At 49.8% G+C, this 20,555-nt stretch overlaps 1 protein-coding gene across 3 annotated transcripts in view; it reads right to left on the minus strand.

The window, feature by feature from the left end:
* ARHGEF12 (Rho guanine nucleotide exchange factor 12) overlaps positions 1 to 19,737 on the minus strand; it is a 74,212-nt gene extending 54,475 nt beyond the window's left edge. For all 3 annotated transcript variants that reach the window (XM_068659032.1, XM_068659031.1, XM_068659029.1), the window contains exon 1: positions 18,610 to 19,737. Coding sequence is in view for 2 of the 3 variants with exons in the window: in XM_068659031.1 (XP_068515132.1) it covers positions 18,610 to 18,641 (32 nt within the window). In the remaining variant the exon portion in view is untranslated. The remainder of the gene's footprint in view (positions 1 to 18,609) is intronic.
* Between the last annotated feature and the right edge of the window lie 818 nt (positions 19,738 to 20,555).

Consider the following 20,555-nt stretch of genomic DNA (forward strand, 5'->3'; position numbering starts at 1 on the left):
ATGGTTTCTTGAGCACCAGGATTTAATATCCTCAGCTCTCAGCTCATCAAGGCACAGCCCCTGAGCCTGCTGGCGAGAAGGCTCTGCTAGCGTGCACGTAATCCAGCACAGGGAACTGGGAGGAAGGTACCGCTGCCTGCATCGACACCCAAGGCTTCTTTCCCAGCTGTCAAAACCTTTGTTCTTCAGCTGAGATGCCGAGGCAGATCTTCCCGACGATCATATTTAATTGGCAAATTTTTTACAATGGAAACACAAAAGAGTAACTAAGGTTCACGCAGCAGCCATTAAAAGAATGGAAAGAAGAAGAAAAAAAAAAAAAAAAGCCCTCCAAGAGGAAAACCTAAACCTTCCCACCCTCCTTTTTCCGACAGACAGTGAAAGAAAAATTCTTCCCCTCTCCTCTGCATTCAAGGCAGCTATTTTCTCATCTTTCAGCATATTCACGGAGCGCAGAAAAAAAGGAACAAAGACTCAGCTATTACCTGGTTCACCAGACACAGCTGAACAGGGAGATCCCAAAGGCCCATTCCCAGGGGGGCCACGCTGAGACCAAGCCCCTCGAGGAGCTCAACCACCCCTGCGAAGCCGATTTATTTTTTATCCAGCCTCCCTGGGAGGCATCTGCCCGGCTGACCACTCGAGGGATGGGACCAAACTCCACCTCTCCTCTTCCCACCTCCTCCGCGGAGCTGCTCCAGGCGGCGCAGCCAGCAGGGAGCTGGGATTTGAACATTTTTGCATTGCCAAAGGACGGAGCAACACCTACCTGCAAGGCACGTAGCTGTGTGCGGTGCCTCTAGATGCGTTCTGCGTGTGTGCCTAGGCATTTGCGTGCAGAAATATCCTGCTTTTTTTTTTTATTTTTTTTAATCAGATCCCCGATCAAAGCAACCGCCTCGCATGGAGGCACGTGAGCAAAGGGTTTGGATTCTCGCAGCCAGATTCTTCCTTGGATCCTCGCAGCCGTGCCACGTTACACCTCCTGTTTGCGGGCGTTTTCCAAACGCCCCTCTCCAGCGTGGCACCTGAGAAGCACACGGCCGCAGGAAAACAGAGCCCTGGTATTGTTTTGGGAGAGAGGAAGGCATGAAAGGGGGTGAGAATGAAAGCACACCTCTTTCTGTCATCCCAGGAAGGGAACCGGGAGGTCAGAGCAGGGGGGCAGCGAGCTCCTACGGCTCCGAGGCTGCTCCAGCCCTGGGGAAGAAGGACCAGAGGGGTGAAGGGGCTGTTTTCTTTTTCTGCCCCAATAACCTAATTAAGTTTGCGAGCGCTGCTAGCGGGATAGAAATTTCTTCACGCTACACTGTCTGTTTGTGTTTGATTAATGTAAATCTTCCCAGGGCTCCAACCATGCCCCGGGCGCTGCGATGCCTGGCGCTCCGTTAGCTGCCACACGCAGCAGGACGAGAGGGGAAAAAGCACCAAAAAGCACCATTTCCATCTCAGCCTTTGCCGAAAAAACACCTAATTCAAAGGAAATATCTGGCGGAGGAGGATTTGAATTGCTACCCCTAACCTCCACGTCTTCCCCAAATCATGGGGGCTATTAAACAGATGAATCTGCATGAATCACTTTAATATATTAATAAAGAGTCACTCAGGATTGATTTTTTATATTACAGAGTACACTCACCGTAACTCGTGTGCTGCCCAGTCCAATGCGTGCTGGTACCAAATATAACCTCAAAGCCACAACTGCACCAAGGCTACAATTACACAGCAGACGGGAAGCCAAAGAAATCAACTCCTACCCCTATCTGCTCCACGGCTCTAAACATGCAGCAATTTCCCAGCCTGAGCTTGTATTTTCCATGCTTCCATCCTCCCTGTGGCGTGCATTGTCATTTTCTAAAGAGTCCTAAGCTGTATTTAGTTGGTTCTTACTCTGAAAGATTTGCTCAGCTCTTCATTTTCCAGGAATTTCGCGAATCAGACGAGAAAACGCCAGCTCTCAGAAAGAAAATGGTAACTGGAGGAAAGGAAAAAACAAAACCAGAGCGAGTAGCCAGCTGCTCAGCTACTCGCTGGCGAGCACCTCTTCCTTTAACACTCCTGGTATCTGACTTAAAGCACGGAAAAAAATGGCCAGTGTCTTTTTTAAGCAAACAGGGAATCACAAAGCCTTAAGGAAGTGAGGGAAAAATTGTTGCAAATCCCAGGGCAGAGCTTCATCGCCACTTTACTCATGCCTGAGAGAGAATCACGTGCGCAAAAAGCCACTGCTGAGACATTATAGAGAGTACCAAAGCAGAGGGAGTTTGAAAGCTGGTTTATGTTTTAAAATGCAGGATTTCCTACCTTGTGTCCCTAATGCTCACCGGTAAACGAAGCACTGATGAAACGCCGTGAGCAGGCGGATTTACCTGATTTCAGCAAACTGCATGTTGCTTAAAACACAGCGTTCCCCCTTTTCACTGCTCAGAGCAGCTCATTCATTTGCTGTCCCCTGCAACAAGCTCTACTCCCCTCCACACAAACCCACATTTCACGGCTGCATGCCTCAGTTTCCCTGCCATATGAGAGCAAAACACCACTGGGTTAACATCTTTAAGTTGCTTTACAATCTTCACAACAGGTATAACATTGCAGGGTAGGATTTATTACCTCCCTGCAAAACTCACTGCTTGCTTTTTCAGATTTGGAGGTGAAGTCTTCAGTTTGCAGCCCCTCAGGTCAGTGAGTAAAGGAAAAAAAAAGCATTTGTACCATGAAACAGTGCTAAAAGCTTCAGGACTTGGTCTTGCAGCCTTCTCTGAATCACAAGGAAGTCATAAACACTGTGAAGAGACTCAAATCTCACCGTGTCGCAAGTATCGAGTAGAGAAGGGATTTAAGCCCAGGACACAGCAGCAACATTTTTGGAAAACTATTACAGGAATGAGCTCCTAACTCCTGAGCCTCCCAGCACTTTTGTTCGCTTCTTGCTCTGAGGTTTCCTTCCCACTGCAAAACCAGCGCCGAGGAGGCCGGGGGAAGCAGAGCCAGCCCAGAGCCTGCTCCTTTCCTGGAATACCCAATTTCTGGAAGAACATTGCTTCCTGAAGCACCAACCATCATCTTTTGTAGCAGATTACATCCAGGATCAAAATCCCACAAACGTGGCACGCATCAGCACTTGAGACAAAGTTCTGGACTCGCTCACGACAGGGATGGGCAGAGAAACAACTGATTTTTCCCCGGGATTATCATCCAGCACCATCACAGAACCGCACAGCCCGGTGACGCAAGACCCAAGTGTTGGCTGCAGTTTTTGGCTCCGGTACACACCAAGCTTATAATTTGACTGTATTAATTTTGATTTATATTTTATCTAGAGATTTTGCGAAAAGAAAAAAAAAAAAGCAACACAATGCATTCCTTTCAAGTCCGACCCAACGCAGCTGCCAGGAAACAATGTAAAAACAAGAAAGGTTCAGGAATGGAAGCTTCTATCTTGCTTCCTACTCTGATTTCCCAGATTTCCTTCCCGCCCGACTCTCTCAGCCACAGGACATAAGAAGAAAACAGCTTGGAAAAAAATAAATAAATCTTTGACCAAAAAAAAGCTAGGAAGACCGTCTGGCACAACCAGGTTTTTAGAAGAAATGAGAGGCAGCTAAGATCCGGCTGGGACTGTAGATGGGATATCACCATTTAAATAAACACCTCCTATGAACACAGGGGAGGCAGTGAAAGAATTAGCAGATGCTCCTCATTTAGCCAATGTAATGAAACATTCAGACCGAAAATTCACTTTTAAGTGCTTCTAACACCTCACACTGGAAGTTATAAGGCTCTGTGTTTCAGGGTTAGCTTCCCAGTGTCTTCCTCCCTCTGCTGTGCCATTCTTTGTCGAGCAACTACAATTTTGGCCCCCTTGCTCTTTACTGATTACCCCCATGCACAAACCACACGCCCTGCAAAGCTCTCCTTGTTGCTAAATGACAGCATCAGCAGCTCTCAGCTGCTTAGGATGGGATATGGTAAATATTTATGCGGCATTCACAGACCTTTACCCCAATAAGGAGCCAGGCATGGGAAAAGAGCAGCTTCCCAGAGCTCCCTACAGCGGAAGCAAAGTGGTCCCCGAGGGACGGGCTCCACACCCCTGCAAACAGCATCCGTGCGGCAAAAAAGAGCTCCACATCTCATCACTGCCATCACGGGAGGAGTGTGGGCCACGAAATGCAATGCCTCAACACCCCAGGGCTGAGCATCAGGGCGCCAAACCTCTCACTATTAGGAGAAGCTCAGAGAGGATGAAGAAATCTGGTCCTGAAAAAGGATTCGATCCAAACACCACCAGCATACCGGGCAGAGGTGTGCATCTCGCATCAGTGAGCCCCTAGGATTATAACCCAGCACATCCACATACAGAAAGCTCCATATGACACCTCCGTAGCCCTACAGGATCATCATGATGGGCAGCAGGGTTGTCCAGCTGCCCCACCGAAGGGTCTCAACGTGGTACAGAGCCATGCGCTGCGAGCTCAGGATGTTGATTTTTCCTATCTTTTATATAAGGCAACAAAAAGATATCCCCTCATCTTAAATAAACAGGAACTTGCAAAAGCCTTGTTAGCATAGGGTTGTTTTTTTTTTTGTTTTTTTTTTTTTTTAAGAGAATAAATCTGAGAGTACAGGCAAAGATCTGCAGGAAAGCTCACCTCTTTCAGCAAGACACCGCAAGAACACGGAGCCCACTAGATCGCCTGCACCTTCTGGATGTAACTGAGAAACAGCTGTGTGTTTCCAAGCACAAAAATAGCAGGCAGCTCTTCAGCATGCAAATACCCCACCAAGAAGCTGCGGAGAGATCAGAGCCAGTGAACTTCACCGTAGTGGTGGAAAGCAAGGCGAACGTTTATTCGGTGCAAATCCATTTGATTGAGTAGCCGCACACGAGACTTCTGATTTTTGTTCTTATACAAGGGTCAGAATTATCCCTCACACACCACGACACTTCTTCCTTGTGACTTCAGGTGCTGAAACCACACCTCTTCCACGCCTGCTGCCTTATTTTCAAGTCGTGCACTCCTGAGGTTTGCTCCAGACCCATCTTGGTCTCCCACCGCCCGTGTCCGTGGGCTGGATGCTGACCCCTCAGCCACTTTCTGGCTTTCTTTCCAGCTGTCTCTGCCTGCTCCGAGCACCCTGGGACTAGCAGATCTACCTCCAGCATGCTTTGTGGAAGGACTTAATGCACAAATAATTTTGCAAAGATGCTGCTTCACGTAGTAGACATACCTTTCATTATTCCTGCCTTAAATTACTTCAACTTGGTTTGAGAAATAGGAAACTGAGGTAGAGAAACAGGGAATTATTTCTGCAGGAGAAGAGCAGATCAGCAATCGCTGAAGGATGAATACTACCCAGACTCTGACCAGCCATTCCATCTTAAATCTGTAATTTTTTATTTTTATTTTTTAAAGATTAGGAAGAGATGCCTGTGTGGCAATGCAAGGAGCTGAGAACAAGCCACAGACACTTGGTGCATACGATGGATTGGGACAGAAAGCAGGACTGAGCACTACCAATGGACAAAAAAACTAAAAGATTTGCAGACTTCCAGGTTTCAGAGTAGTTTGACATGAGTTACCCGAAAGCTTTTAGGATCCTGGACAGCAGAGGAAAACCCCCTAAGAAACGCCCTCTACTTCCTAAGCACAGCAGTGGCCACAGGTTCACCACCCCCTACGTGAAACTCTAACACCCACCAGGCAAAAACTCAAACCAGGCAAAATTCAAACTGAAAGCTGTCTGAAAGGAAATGAGGGGATGAAATCAAACGTAAGACAAGCTCCAGAGGAGAACTACCCAGAAAAAAACGAGCAAGGATGATTTAGGTACTGGAAAAGCAGATAAACTCAGCGGGGTGGAAAACTACAGAAATAGGGGTGGAGGATAAAACACAACAGCTCCCAATTTATTACTCGAGACATGACCCCACGGAGGTATCGGTGCACAAATCCTCTGCCTCTGCTCCAGCTGATGACCAGCAGCAGCTATCAGCACACGTTGGGATTAGACGGGCAACCTACTTTAGAGTCGATCACTGCAAGACCAAACCACATCTGTCTGTTTTTAACGCACGGCTGCATTAACCCTCGGCAAAAAGCACTGCTAAAAAATATTTTTTTTTTAAGAAAACGCCAAAGTCATCACAACTCTAAGCACAATTATCAAGCTTAATCATTTCTTAATAAGAGGTTTTGCTGAAGTAAAGATCTGCTAACCAAAAGAGAAAGAATTACAGAAGGACCCACCATTTTCTGCTGTGACACACAACTGCTACTCGATTTCCAACAGACAGTAATTAAAGTAAGAGTTTTGGCTCAAATATGGGAACTGATTAAAAGGCAGCTGTAAAGTCTGTTCAATCTGTGATGCAAATAAAAAAAATACCTATCTACAAAAGCAAAAAGCAAAAGACCCTTTATGAACACAAACCCTAATTCGTTCAATCTCTCATTGTCCGGGCTGACTTCTGGCATAGGAAAATGGGATATATGGAGCTTCATTTAAAGGTCACACTGTTTCCTTCCTTAATTTTTTACCACGAGCAATTTTAGAAGCCATTAAACATTTTGAAACAGCCCGTATAAAAACAAATTTTTGCTTATCCTGCCTTTGAAGTAAGTTCAACTGATTTCAGTCAGCCTGCAATAGCGGGGGGGAAAACAGCTCCAAAATGCAAAATTTATGCCAGTCACTAAATTCAAATGTGAATCAATGCCAAAGCAGCATACTAAATCAAAGAGGGAGACAAGCAGTTATTGTATAGCTCACATTTTCAAAAGGGAGGAAAATGAGAACAGGGACGCCCCATTTTCTGAGACAAAGTCTACTTCATTCACAGCAAGCTGCTGAACATAGTTGCTAAAATTGTGTTATAATCTACAGAGATAAAAAGCAAGACCAATAACATGGTTTTAGCATTGATAACACCTTGTTAGGGAATGCTCTAGAGCAGGAAGTTTTCAGTAATAAATACTTTGAGGCCTAATAAATTCTAGCAACTGCTCACAACGTACCGAGAACCGGGAAAAGAAAAAAAAAAAGAGCTTGACTCATTCTTTCCCAGGAACTGTGCAGATCCTTCTCAAATCACTGCAGATTTCAGCTCTCCCCAGCTTTGTACTACAACAATGACCCAAAATGTCAGGATATGAATCACAATTTCAATCCCATAAGTGACAGTCAGCACTGCTTTATCACTCCTGTGTTCCCCATTTGTAGCCTCATGTTTCCAAATGCTGAAAGGAGGACAAAAACCAAGCAGAAGGCAGTACCTGTATTCACAGCCCCAGACTCTGAAAACGCAGAGATCCATTTCCTCGAGGCACTACCACCTCCGTTCATCCTCCCACTGCTTCAGCACGACAAGGGAAGCACAAGCACTGATGCTGCGAGCTTGCAGTATTTCCAGACATCGTCTGGGAGCCAAATCCCAGTTTGCTTTAGCTTCCCCAGAACTGATTTTATTTCAGAGTCCGTCCTATTGACAATTTCTCCTTTGCCCTGAAGCCAATGCATAATGAGCAGTCTTTTCCAGGGCCCTCCATCTCCCCATCGGAGCAGAGCATCGTGCCTGCAGCGCGCCACCGGAGGCACGCGAGGGGTCAGGAAGAAACTGAAGGTTTGGGATCTCTCAACGAAAGTTTTACCACTGTAATTACAAGAGTTTTCTTTTCCAATCCCAAACCCAGAGCGCTCACAGAGCTCGTTACACCGGTGTAATTATGACGGTGTGTTTCCTCGATGAGGCAGGGCTACACCTTGATGGGGCCTGCGAGGTGATTCACCCGAATTCCTTCGTCCTTGCTCACCAGCTGGGCACCGCTGCCGCCAGGCAGGAGGCTTCCTGCTTTGACCTCTGCAGGGAGAGCAGCTCTGCAGCCCAGCAAATCCGAACACAACAACGGCAGCTATTTCTCTGAGAGCATTTCATCAAATATACTCAATCAGCACTTCCCTTTCAGCAGGGAACACACGCACCTTGCCTACAGAAACCTGAAAGCACTCGTCCGTCCTACCAGCTACGGCCGAAAGCCATCCATGCTTGCAAGAAACCCACAGCTCCCTCAGTGCTGGATCAAAGCACGCCCTAAATGCCAATACACAGCCCTCCCTCTCCGGTTCCCACTATTACTGAACACGTTGGCTACCCATCAGTGGTTGTTCGTGCTCAAACGCCCTTGGTGGATGAAACAAAACATTGTGCAGCACCACAGCAGGCAGCTGTGATGATTTAGGATCCCACGTGTGCAAGGAAGCAGAGAACGTGAAAATGAAGCACGGAGAACATCAGCACCCAGGGCATCGCATCGGGAAGGAAAAGATTTTCTATGCATTTACGCCCCACCTGCAGTAAGGCGATTTCTCCAAGGCGTTTTCTGCCCGGGGTTCCAAAAGGGAATATCTGCAACCAGACCCCGCACGGCACGGAGAGCACGAGGATGTCACCAGAGGTGCTTTATCTAAAGCAAACATCTCCACGTGATGGAAAAGAGGGAGAGGAGGGGGAGAGCAGAGGAGGGGCGCAGCCTTACAAGATGGAATTCATTTGCTGCTGGGCGTTATCACGCGACCGCATTGGGTTGGCTGCCACTGAGAAACAGATCCTGGGGCCGCAGCGACAGCCCAAGCGCTCCTCGGTGCCAAGGGGCTGCCCCCAGATGGGTTATTCCTGCCAGACTCACGCGGACTGACAGCAAAACCCAGCGTGGCCACAGCTGGAGAGGTGATGGAGACAAAGGGAGGATGCGGCACTCACGGATCCCGCGGGCAGATCTTCTTCAGATCCCGCAGGAAACGAGCTTTCCATTTGGGGTTCCTGATCCTTCAGTAGACTTCTCAGCTAATCAGAGGGTTTTAAATTTACTGCCACGACAAACTGATCCAAATGCGGCTCGGAGATGATTTCATGGAGGGATTTAAATAAACAAGGTCCCTGAGGAGGGCCCTCCTTGTGTGCAGTGTCCAGAGCCCCTCTGTGCCTGTCCTCACAGCTGATTACAAATCTTTCCACCCCCCTCTTTCTCTAAAGTTCATTATTTGTATGCTCCTTGTTTTTTTTTCCTCTTTATCTAGTTGCTGAAAATGATCTTTTGGGGCCAATTTCAGTTTTGATTTAAAAGAAATTTCATTGAGAGGGAGAAAGAAAGGCAGAGGGAGAGCCCTAAACCGCTACACCCTAGCGTAACACTCATTTTGCGGACAATATATTCCGACTTCCCAACAAAACTACAGGAACCGGCACATTTGGGGGTGTTAAACTCGCACAAATTTCTGAAGTCGCCTGCTGCTCCACCTGATGGAAACCCGTTCGTACTCCGGGAGCACCTCATGGATCCGGAGGAGCCATTTTCCCGTCGGCCAGCAGCAGCAGCTGGAGCAGGAATTCCAGCACGCCGAGCCAGCGCGATGTTCCCGTCCTTGCAGGAAGCAGGCAGCCTCGCTGCTCAAAAAAAAAAAGAAAGGAGGGGGAAAGGGGCAGGTCCTTTCCATCTGGCTGAACTCCAGCCAAAAAGCATTTAGGCTTGCAGACGGCCCCAAACTCAAACCTGTCGCAAGGCTGCTTCCTCTCAGGAACAGGGACAGGAGTTATTTTCCTGGCCTGAGCTCGCCGTGCTGATGCCCTGGCCACAGAGAGGGAGGCAGAAGCGCAGGTGAACAGGTGCAGAGACCAAAAAACCACCGTTAACGTCTCCCCGACGACTGCAAACCCTGATAATAAGCCTGCTAAAAGGAAAAGGGAGAGGAGGTCAAGGTTTGCTATGCAATACATACAGCTGAAGCTGCACTGGGTAACATCCAAAGTAAACACCGCTCCGGAGTTTAAAGCTATCACCAACATTCCTCCATCTTTCCACGCTGGAAGAACAGAGAAGCATGCCTGATCTTTTTTTTTCTTTCCCCTTTTTCTTTTTTTTTAAAGTATTCCAGGCTTTTCTTCTCATAGCAATGTCCGTAATGCAAGCGGGCTGAATGTTGCAGAGAACTTTGCAGAGCACAAAACTTGGGATTTCTCCGGACTATCTGAAGGCTGCTTTGTACTTCCCAGCTGCGGAGAGAGGATCGTTGCACCCACACACCACGGCACCTGCCACTGCAGCGACTCAACCAGACACCAAGCAAACCTCTCTCCAAGCCCGTGTCCATCCCCAAACTATCTCAAGGCACTTTCCAGAATCTCAAAGGGAGAAAAGAAGCCCATGACAGAGGTGTCCGTGGTAGTAGCACCCTGCAGACTTTGGCACGGCCTCGACAGAACCGAGGGAAACACCACGCGTGCGGATGGCTTTCTCTGCAGCATCCCCGTTCCACCTCCATCAGCCAAAACGATCGAGCTCGTCGGTTTGCTAAGATCCGATCTGCACCCACACGAACCACTTCCGCTGCCGAAACCACAGGGACTACACAGGGCAAACCACAACCTATCATTTTGTGTCTCTCAACATACAGCAGGAACAAATTGCCAGCTTGCGAGATCTCCGAGCTGTCTAAGAACTCTTCTCCTTGACACAGGTATTGCTGGCGAGCCGTCGCTCCCTCTCACCCCATCATTTAGGGAGTTCACATCGTACAAATTCATCCTCTCCTCTCTTTTACAGCACCCCCTGACTACCTTTCCCAAAGTTGTTATGATGCCGCCCGAGACAGGTCAGATGGCTACATGCTCTGGAGCAGCAGGGAAAAAAAAACACACTTTTAAGATCCGAGAACAGCGACTTGCTTTTGGCTGAAGTCATCATCTCCTTTCAGGCTGTGCATAATAATTTTTCAGAGGGTGGAAAGAGCTGCCTTATCTGCACAGCTCAGAAAACCACATTATTTTCTTCTTTGAGAGCCACGTACCCAAAGAACAAGACTAACTGCCACCAGCACAGCTCAGATACTGCTACAGGGGACTGCTGGCACTGCGAGCAGAGCACACTTTCGGAAGGCACCGCAGTACCCTCCTGGAGGAACAGGGGGGTAGCCAGGCACCAAACACCTCCCGTCCCCCCCCAGCAGTCAGCAGGGCTGTGGTCCTGGCACCGTTTGTCATTTTTTTTGCCTTACGCAGCAGGTCCTGGCTCTCTGCTGCTGGCGTGTGCCTTCGGGAGGCAGCGACAGGCAGGAAACCTCCCTCGTATCTGGCCGCTGCCACCACCTCTCCCGTTTCTCTCCCTCTCACTCATTTCCTATTGACTTTCGCATGTCTTACGCTGCAGCTTTTTCCTATTTCCTTTTGCTCTGTGCTCATTATAGCTCCTCTCTCTCGATTCTCTCCTTCTCCCCCTTTTTCCCCGACGCTCTCCCGGTGGCTTTAACCTCCCTCCCAGCTCCTCGTTGTGCCCTCCTGCAGCTGGGCGCATCGGGGGCAGGCGATGGTGCCTCTGTGCCACAGCAGCACCGAGAGGAGCCGCCTCGTCTGATGTGCTGCCAACAAGCTACACCAACAGCCACTATCATAACACGGTACAAAGACTTGCAAGCAGCCATCAGATCCTTCAGGGAGGCTTGCAGGTCGGAGCTTGTATGTTTATGGGAGGGGTGGACTCCCAATCCTGTACCTCTCCTGGAGCAGACTGCAGCTTTATTCAGATGGGTCTCGTCCTCCAGACTGGGAAATGCTTGCGCAGGTCAATTCAGGTCCCACCGAAGCCTTCCAACGCTCCTCCAGCACTGCAGCTCACTCAGGACTCCAGAAAAGAGCACCTGGCTCTTCCTAGGTTACTGGTTCGTGGTGGGAAGGCAACCGAGCTCTTGGTAACGTGATTGCCTGCGATACCACAAAACCGAGGCTCACAGTTTACAAATAGAAGCCAAAGCAGCCTCTCACGTCAACAGGATTATTTGTGCTGCTGCTCACGGTTTCCAGGAGGAACAGGACGTGGACAAAAAGACAGGTTTCTACCACCCTTTCTGCAGACTCCTCATATACACTTCAAGAGCAGACTGAAATCAATTCAAGCCTTGCCCTGGCAGAAACCCTATTTCTTGTGCCAACTGCACGCAACCCAGACCTCCCATACCCTGGGATGCTCGCCTAAGTTCCCAACATCAACACTTCAACGTCATTGCAGCCAACAAAAGAGGCCCTTTCTGGTCAATTCACGCAGCTCAGCCCATCTTTTGGGCAGCTCTCATCCTAAAAACGGGAATTTTTCTCAAGTGCTTAGAAGACAGGACCTAAGCACACTCTAGGCCAGCACCTACCGTCAGCAGGACGTTCGACAGCACCCGGCTAACCAACGTGACAACGATTCGGGTGGCTTACAACCCAATTACTGGGAGCACAGGAACTCACATGCTGTGCCTTCGGGTCTTTTCCAGCTCACGTATTCGGCCCCGGCAATGACACCATTCATTTGCTTTTTCCAGCGCCCGGTTTCACGACGTCCCTTACCGACGGGCATCGCAGAGCCCCACAAGCTTCAGCGTTGTCAAAACAAAGCTGAAAATAGCCCCGCAGATAATTTTGAAGCATTTGCCAGCAAATGTAAACAGCATCATTTCTGACTTACCAGACTTCGCTAAGCGGTGCCGCTGTGCAAGGAAGGGTTCCTGCCCATTGGTCTTAAAAGTCAAACAGACAAAACGCTGAAAATACTCAAGAAAAGGATGCAGAATAATAACAAAGCACAAGCGACGCTTAGGAGACTATTTGGGAATGTCACAGCCTGAACATTGTTTGTTTTGTTTATACTATTTATAATTATGCTTACATTTCAACATAAAATAAGGACACTGCTTTTTCCTGTCATTTTAATGTATTTATTTTAATTAAAAAAAAAAAAAAGTAAACCATGTTTCTTCCTGCCTTTTTCTAAATGCGCTGTTCCTATTTTGTACCTTTTCTTGGTATCCTGCCTTTATACTTCATACATTCTTGCAGGTTTTTTTATCCCTTTTCATTTAACCAGGACCACTGCTACTCCTTCCCTTGTCCTTACGTTGAGACATTATCCACATACAGGCTCCTGACCCTTCGTTTCATCAAGCTGAGACATGAACTAACATTTCTGTTCTTTCCACCTAGTAATTATCCAGAACAGGGCCACAGAACAGAACAGAACACAGGATCACCTAGCTGAAAGCATGCACTCAGGTTTATTTTCTCTTAGTGCTACTGGTGTCTCTTACTGGAGCAAGATCTGGTTTTCTCCAGGTAGGTAAAACATCAGGATTAGAGGGAGTACAGGAAAAAAGAGTGCTTATAGGTATATTTGTGCAGCCTTCCAAATGCTCCCAGGAGCATCGCTACCTGCATCTCGGATCACCCAGCCTGCAAACTCCAGGATAATACAGGCGGGATGCATCACTGAGCCTCCCACCAACAATTTTCAGGGGGGAGAAAGAGGTACTAAGTGGGAAACCTGGAGGCTAAAGCCCTGAAAGCAAAAACCGAAGCTTATCTTTCAAGCAGCAGAGCCAACATACTTCCCCGGTGACCCAGAAGGACCACCTAGAGGTTTAAGTGGAGAATTCAGTCTCCAGACCAAGGCAAACACTACTTCTTTGAGACACTTTGCATAACCACGCTGCTGGCCAGGGTGGGGGATGGAGGCTGTAACCCCTGAGAGGGAAGCGATGCCACCCAGAACTCGAGGGGAAAAAGAGCTGGTGGCAGAAATCCCCGTGGTTATACACCAAAGCTTCTCAGGAAAGCATTGGGGCAGCAAGAAACACTGAAAATACTCAGCAAACAGCGTTCACACGAAGCACTTTGAGCACAAATTCACCCAGAGACCTGCTTCTTGAAATAACCCGAAAAGATCTTGGGATATAGTTATATGTAAAATAACGGGTACAGGTATGATCCCTGTTCTCCATCACCTTCAGATGGGCTGCCAAATAATATTCAATGCCTGAATTCAATGCCTCAATCACTATTTTTACTGCCTGATGTATAAATAGATCTGAGAGCAACCAGGGAGCAGCAGCACCGAGCAGTCTTCCTAGGACCAACAAACTTTTCCCCTAAACGTGCCACACTCATCAGCACAGAGATTTACAAAGCTTGGTGTAAGGACACAGACCAACAACACCCACGGAGCTCATCAGTCCTAGGGGAACTGCTCCAAGGTGCCCACTTCTTACCAGGGATCTTTATAGGACAGCAGCAGACATCACCAAAGCAAGCCGTGACCCTGAAGCACTCTGACGTGCAAATGTTTTTCCCAGGAAGAAACAGGGAGGCAGAGGCAGCCCCGGTATCTATCTGCAGAGCTCAGCTGGTCACCAAACCCTTTCTCCAGGCTTTTCCTGCAATCCCCCGTGCCCTCTAGGCTTTCCATAATTAGCTCTGCTAAGTACTGCTGCAGCTAAACGAATCGGGCCCTGACTCCTGCGGATCTGGACAAGATTTTTTTTATAAAGTCTGAAACTGAACTAGCCAACATCTCGGTCCGGTTCCCCATCTGCCCATTTGAAACACTAATAAATGCCATAATAGGAGTTGTGTGCAGGGAGAATTATACAATTGGGCTAACAGATGAAATATCATTCCTGCCTCCACCCAAATAATCACGACGCCCACAGCTCTATTCAAAACTAGAAAATCAAGCTCACCTCAACTTCTGTCTCTAGTAAAAACCCTAATACATTATGCAGCACCAACTGGTAGCGTTCGCTTCTCTCCCAGCCTGTAGTAAACATCACAGCCAGCAGCCCCTTCTGACAGCTTCAGTGAAAAAAAGAAATAAATAAAAAAGGAGGTTACGCACCGATGATGTCAACTGCTGATTTACAAACAGAGTGAAACAGAGAGAAAACAAGAACTTTTTCTGTGATGCCCATTATCAGGGAATCACTGAATGGTTTGAGCTGGCAGGGACCTTAAAGATTATTTAGATGTAACCTGCATGGGCAGGGACACTCACCCCTAAAATCATGCTTTTTAGGCAATAGAAATGGATGTTTCACCGCAGCCCGCTTTCCCTAAATAATCTTACAAACTCCCCTAATTAAGAAAGCACACAGTAACAGCACCTAGCTGCTCGGTGGCAGTGAGGTGTGACTTTTTCAGAAGTTCTCACTCTTACCCTGGTGAAGAAAATCTGCTTTCTTCCCCCACCACGGGGTTAAAGGAGCCCCAATTACCAGGGGACTTGCAAACAGTCAAAGACAGCGAAAGTGCATCTCAGCAGATAAGAAACAATTAGGGCCTATTTTAGTACCAAGTGAGGAGCGAATCAGCAATTAAAAGCCTCTCCAGGATAATTATGTGTAAATTCTACCTCTCCTATTTTCCAATCGTAGCAACAGAAACTACAGCAGGGTTATAAATAAAGCTCCTCCGATGGGAACCACTCAGGAAGGGCAACGGGTCTCCCAAAAAGACACCCGAGAGCATCCCTGTTTTCAGAGGGCTTCAGGAAGCAGGGAGAAACCTCAGCCGAGTCCCAGAGCCGTGCAGTTGCTTCGCTCTGCAGCGCTTGGACCGGCGACAGGAAGAAAAATAGAGTTAACTGCGAGGCAAAAAATATTAATCGCACACAAATGTTTCTTTAGTGTCATAACAGGATACAGCCCAGTGGTGATCATCCTTCGGCGGCCAACCGGGGCCTGCGAAGGGCTGGGTTTCATCCCAGCTCCGGGACGTCCTTGCGGAGAATAAAAGCCTTATCTCGGCCGGCCATGTGTCGCCTGCCACGCAGAGAGCAACGCCCAGGGCGGCTGCAGAGCTCTGCTGCGAGGCAAGGGGGCACTTTGGGAAGCATCCCCCTGCCCAAATGGCAACGCTGGGTGCTGGGAGTTTGTGTTGTGAAGGAGCCAGCCTGGTGAGAGCAATAATGAAGAAGCTTGAGGACAAAACTCTGTGAATTTGCAGGCTAACAGGCACAGCTCCCTCCTAAATCCTAAACCCAGAGCTGGAGGCACTCGGTCTCACCCACCTGCTCCGGGTCCCCTCACCCATTTTCCTTCAGCTCAAATACTGGTGCCCACCCAAAATCTCACCACGTTAAGCAAGATAAATGCCACCCCGGGAGGCCTCCGAGGAAACCCAGGAGAGCTCAGAGATGATTAAATTGAGAGGGCGTGAATGTTTACAGACAAGGTGGCAGAGCAATAAGACTGAGGATGAACTGTGTGATATGGTCCGCTGGGCACCGGCGTTATGAAAAGCAGCTGACAAAGTACAAGAACATCCTGAAAGAAAGAAGGGGAAGTAGATGGCACTGCCTGGGGGTCTGCAGCTCTCACAGCAGCAGCAGATGCCACCCAGGACACCACGGCTGTCCTGGGATACCCTCTGCTCGTGCACGTATTCCTCAATCTCATGTATTCTTAAATCTCAAGTGCTACTTCATAAATTAATCCTTTTTTTTTCTGCCTGCACCCTTTGCACGTTTCTCCAGAAGCTGACCAGGAAGGGCCTGTGCCAGATGGGCAGCTACTAAAATCTGCTGGGAAAAGGAAGAAAACACCATGAGACAAAAAAAAAAAAAGTTCCCAATTAATGAAAATCTCCTTTATCATCCTGGCTAGAGAGCAGCACCAGAAACGGCCGTTCCTCCTAATTCCTCCTCATTTCTGCAGACTTCAGTGCCCTGCATGACCTCATCACTGAAGGGCACATGAGGGACAGGACAAGTGCAACCTGGACACCAGGAACGCCAAAGAGCTACCAAAACACGCAGGATTTCATTTCATTTTCACCCGATGGGACACAAAAGGAAGTATTTGCTGTCTTAAGCAGCTACACACACCCAAAAGGCAACTCCAGAAAGCTAATATGGAGAAAAACACAGGCCCGTGCTGCCCCATTATGCTCCCAATGCCATTTGGCAGAGGTGCGAGCTGAGTTTTTGGGTTTCTTTTCAAGGCAGTTCCCAACTCGGTGGCACCAAGGAAGGTCACCGGGAAATAAGGGGAGCATTAAACACGTCAGATGACTTGTGCCGTGCGGATCCAGTGACACCAGGAGCTCGGGGTTTATTTATATTGCACCTGCTTTGCATTCCAAGCCTGAGAGAGGGACCTGAAGAGGCAGCACAGAGGTTTCCTGGGCACAATGGGAACCCAAAGCCTGTCCCCACCAGCCTGCGAGCATTATAAAATCCTCAGCATTAAAAGTCACCTGAACCAAAACCCGAACGGGTCACCGAACGGAAACAGGCGTTTCCACGTAACCAAAAGGAAAAGAAAATGGAGACTTTTCTCTTTTTTTTTTGGTCTCTGCCACAGTTTTAATTTGGCTGTTCCAGTTCAATAATGGAAAGTATTTTGTTTTCACTAACAAGCAAATGTAACTCCCTGTCCTCGTGCTCCTCCTCCCATGCAACACAACCGCTTCTTGGTACCAAAATCCTGCTGTTCCTTCTGGTATCTCACAGCCTGCCTTAAGATATATGCTCTTAAAAGTACAATGTTCTTGCAAAGCCACTGAAACATCACCTTCTTTTCACTGCCACCGTCTTGCCTGATGCAGAAAAGTGTCCTGCAACTCCAGAATATCTGCAGTGTTCATACACATACACCACACACAGAAAAAAAAAAGAAATAGTGAATTGAAACAGCAGGCAGCAACAACTTCACCTCCTCTGCTGCTACAAAAATATTACGCAGCTCATCTCAAAGTCTCGCTGCTCTGAGAACAGCACAGAAATAAACACCGCCTCGACGCGGCTCCTCGCTGTCCTGCTCAACCTCTGTAAATAGGTGTAAAGGTGAGTTACGTCTGCTCTTCTCTGCCCACACCTGGGATCTCCGAGGGCTCTCAGGCACCCAGAAGCATCATCCCTGTCCCTGCCCTGCCTCACCTCCTGTGCCAGAGCTGCTCGCGTTGGTCATGCAAGGCCCGAGAGGCGAGGCCTTCGTTGCACACACATTTGCACCGTAACCACCAAACGCTCACAGTAATGGAAAACTCAATGAAATCCATAATAAAAGAGAAGTTGGGTTTGCTCGCTAGCATCAAAACAAGCTGTTCTTCCTTCTCACCAAAAAAAAATATCTAAAATTCCATCTCCAGAGCACAGAAGGAGTTTCCTACTGGATTTTTTTTTCCCCTCAACGTACAAAACACATTTTTTCACCTGCCTCAGCAGCATCGGAGCAGAAGAATCCCATCCTGCTAACAAAATGCACGTGGCAGCACCTGCAGGGGAGCCCAGAGGCCCGAGCAGGTATCTCGGGCAGGAAAAATCTGGCTGCTACGGTCGTGCAGCCACCAGCACCATTCCTGCTCGGCGACTGCTCCTCCTGCCCTCACCTGATGTGACCTCCGTGCAAGGCTACGGCGCTTGACCTGCCGAGAAGCAAGCGTGTCCTCCACTCAGCTTTCCAGCTCGAGACTTCAGCCGTGCCCTAAACTCGTGCTGCTTTTCCTGCTTTGCTTGGCGCAGGAGCGGTTCCCCTGGGTTTTCCTACCAGCACCGCGCCGGCCTGGGAGCTGGGAGCAGAACGAGAAGCCCTGGCAGGCGTGAAAGCAGTTGGACTTGAAATTCTCCAAAGCCAACCCCGGCGCCTTGACAGCCTGCCACCCCAGGGACGTGCTGATCCCGATTCCCAGAAATACGATTTAATCCCCATTTTCTCCTCCCGTCACCGAAGTCAAAACGCGGAGGACGCGAGTGCCAGGCAGAGCCTAAACTTCATAAAAAAAAACACAACTTATTTCATACTGACCTGTCCGTGATTGTGGACTGTGTGCCACTCATTGGAGCCTTTGGCAAGAAGTCGTATTATCCACTTTACATTTTACTCTTAGTGCAGGAATATTATTGAGGCTCGGCCCCCCACACGCACCGAGGTTCAGGCTCCAGCCTCGCTCCAGAAGAGGCATGCACAGAGAAATTCAGTTCGAGGGCGAGGAAAAAGAAAAAAAAAAAGGAAAAAAAATAAAGAAAAAAGAAATCCCAAACTCTTCTTGCAGTCACTCAGAATATCCAGACCACGGAAGTGGAGGGGAAGCTGGGGGGGGGGGGGAATTGTTTAAGGAAAAAATCCCAAAAAATAATAAGAAGAAAGCTGCTCCCCCAGAGATGGAAAGGGGGGGGAAAAAAGGGTCTGCAGGGCGAGGAAAGCTTCAGGGGAGCTTTCAGGTGCTCCTAGGGCAGGGGGCTGAGCCCCGGGGGGGGGGGGAGGGAAGGCGGTGCCCCCTCCCCGCCGCTGTTTTTGGGTTGTTTTGTGTTTTTTTTTTCTTCTCCCCTTCCTTCTATCTCCCGCCGGCTGCCGGTGTCCTGGGGGTCGCCGAGACGAAGCCGGGTGCCATGTCCCCTCGGTGTCCCCTCGGTGTCCCCGTGTCCCCCCCCCCCCGCCCGCCGGCTCGCCCGTTTAGAGGGGAGGGGGGGGCGGGCGGGTGGGAGCCGCTGCCCGGCTGCCTGTCTGTCCGTCCGGCTGTGTCTGTCCGGCTGTCCTCAGGCCCGGGGCTCCATGCCCGGCCTCTCTCTCGCCGCTTGTCCAACAAAACCGGAGAGCGATGAGGAAAGGAGAAAAAAAAAAACGGAGAAAAGCAAAAAAAGGGGGGGGGGGGGAGCTCGGCTCCGTTCCTGGCCTCTACCCGCGGGGAGGCCTCGGGCACGGCGCGGCGGGGCAAAGTCCTGCTGCGAGGGGAGCTCCTGCTCCTGCTGCTGCTGCCTCCTCCTCTTCCTCCTTCTCCTCCTCTTCCTCCTCCTCCTCCTCCCGGTTCCGGCCCGGCCCCGCTGCTGCCGGGGGGGAGCGGAGCCTCCCCGTGGAGGCCGAAGCGAGCCGGGGCCTCCCCTGGCCTCCTGAGGGGGGGGGGCTCAGCCTCCGGCCGCAGCGCTCCTCCCCGCCCCTCCGGCCGGATCCTTCCGCCGCCGCTCCGCCCCCCCGGGCCCTCTCCTCCTCCTCTTCCTCCTCCTCCTCTTCCTCCTCGTCCTCCTCCTTCATCTCCTCCTCCTCTTTCCAGCCCGGAGCCGGTGATGCGCGGTGTGGAAAATGTGGCACGGAGAGGCGGCGGGGGCAGGAGCTCAGCCCCACAGCCTCCACAGCCCCTGTGTGCAGCCCCCTGTAGCCTTCATCCCCTCACACCCCTCCATCACAGCCCCACAGCCCCTGTGTGCATACCCCTGTAGCCTTCATCCCCTCACACCCCTCCATCACAGCCCCACAGCCCCTGTGTGCAGCCCCCTGTAGCCTTCATCCCCTCACACCCCTCCATCACAGCCCCACAGCCCCTGTGTGCAGCCCCCTGTAGCCTTCATCCCCTCATCCCCCTCCATCACAGCCTCCACAGCCCCTGTGTGCAGCCCCCTGTAGCCTTCATCCCCTCATCCCCCTCCATCACAGCCTCCACAGCCCCTGTGTGCATCCCCCTGTAGCCTTCATCCCCTCACACCCCTCCATCACAGCCTCCACAGCCCCTATGTGCATCCCCCTGTACCCTCCTTCCCCCCGTACCCCCACACACAACGCGTCTCCTCAGGATTTCTTCTCACAGCTGAGGTGATCAAAACCCCAAAACCGGCGCGATGGATGCCCCCCAGCACGCCTCAGGCCCTCTCCTGCTCCCCCAGCACTTTGGGTGAGCAGCAGGATAATAAATTATAAATAAATAAATACAGGATATTCACACAGCAGCACCTCAAGATGCACGGATGGGGCATAGCTCC

This window comes from Anas acuta, chromosome 23 (assembly GCF_963932015.1).
Source record: "Anas acuta chromosome 23, bAnaAcu1.1, whole genome shotgun sequence".
Lineage (NCBI taxonomy): Eukaryota > Metazoa > Chordata > Aves > Anseriformes > Anatidae > Anas > Anas acuta.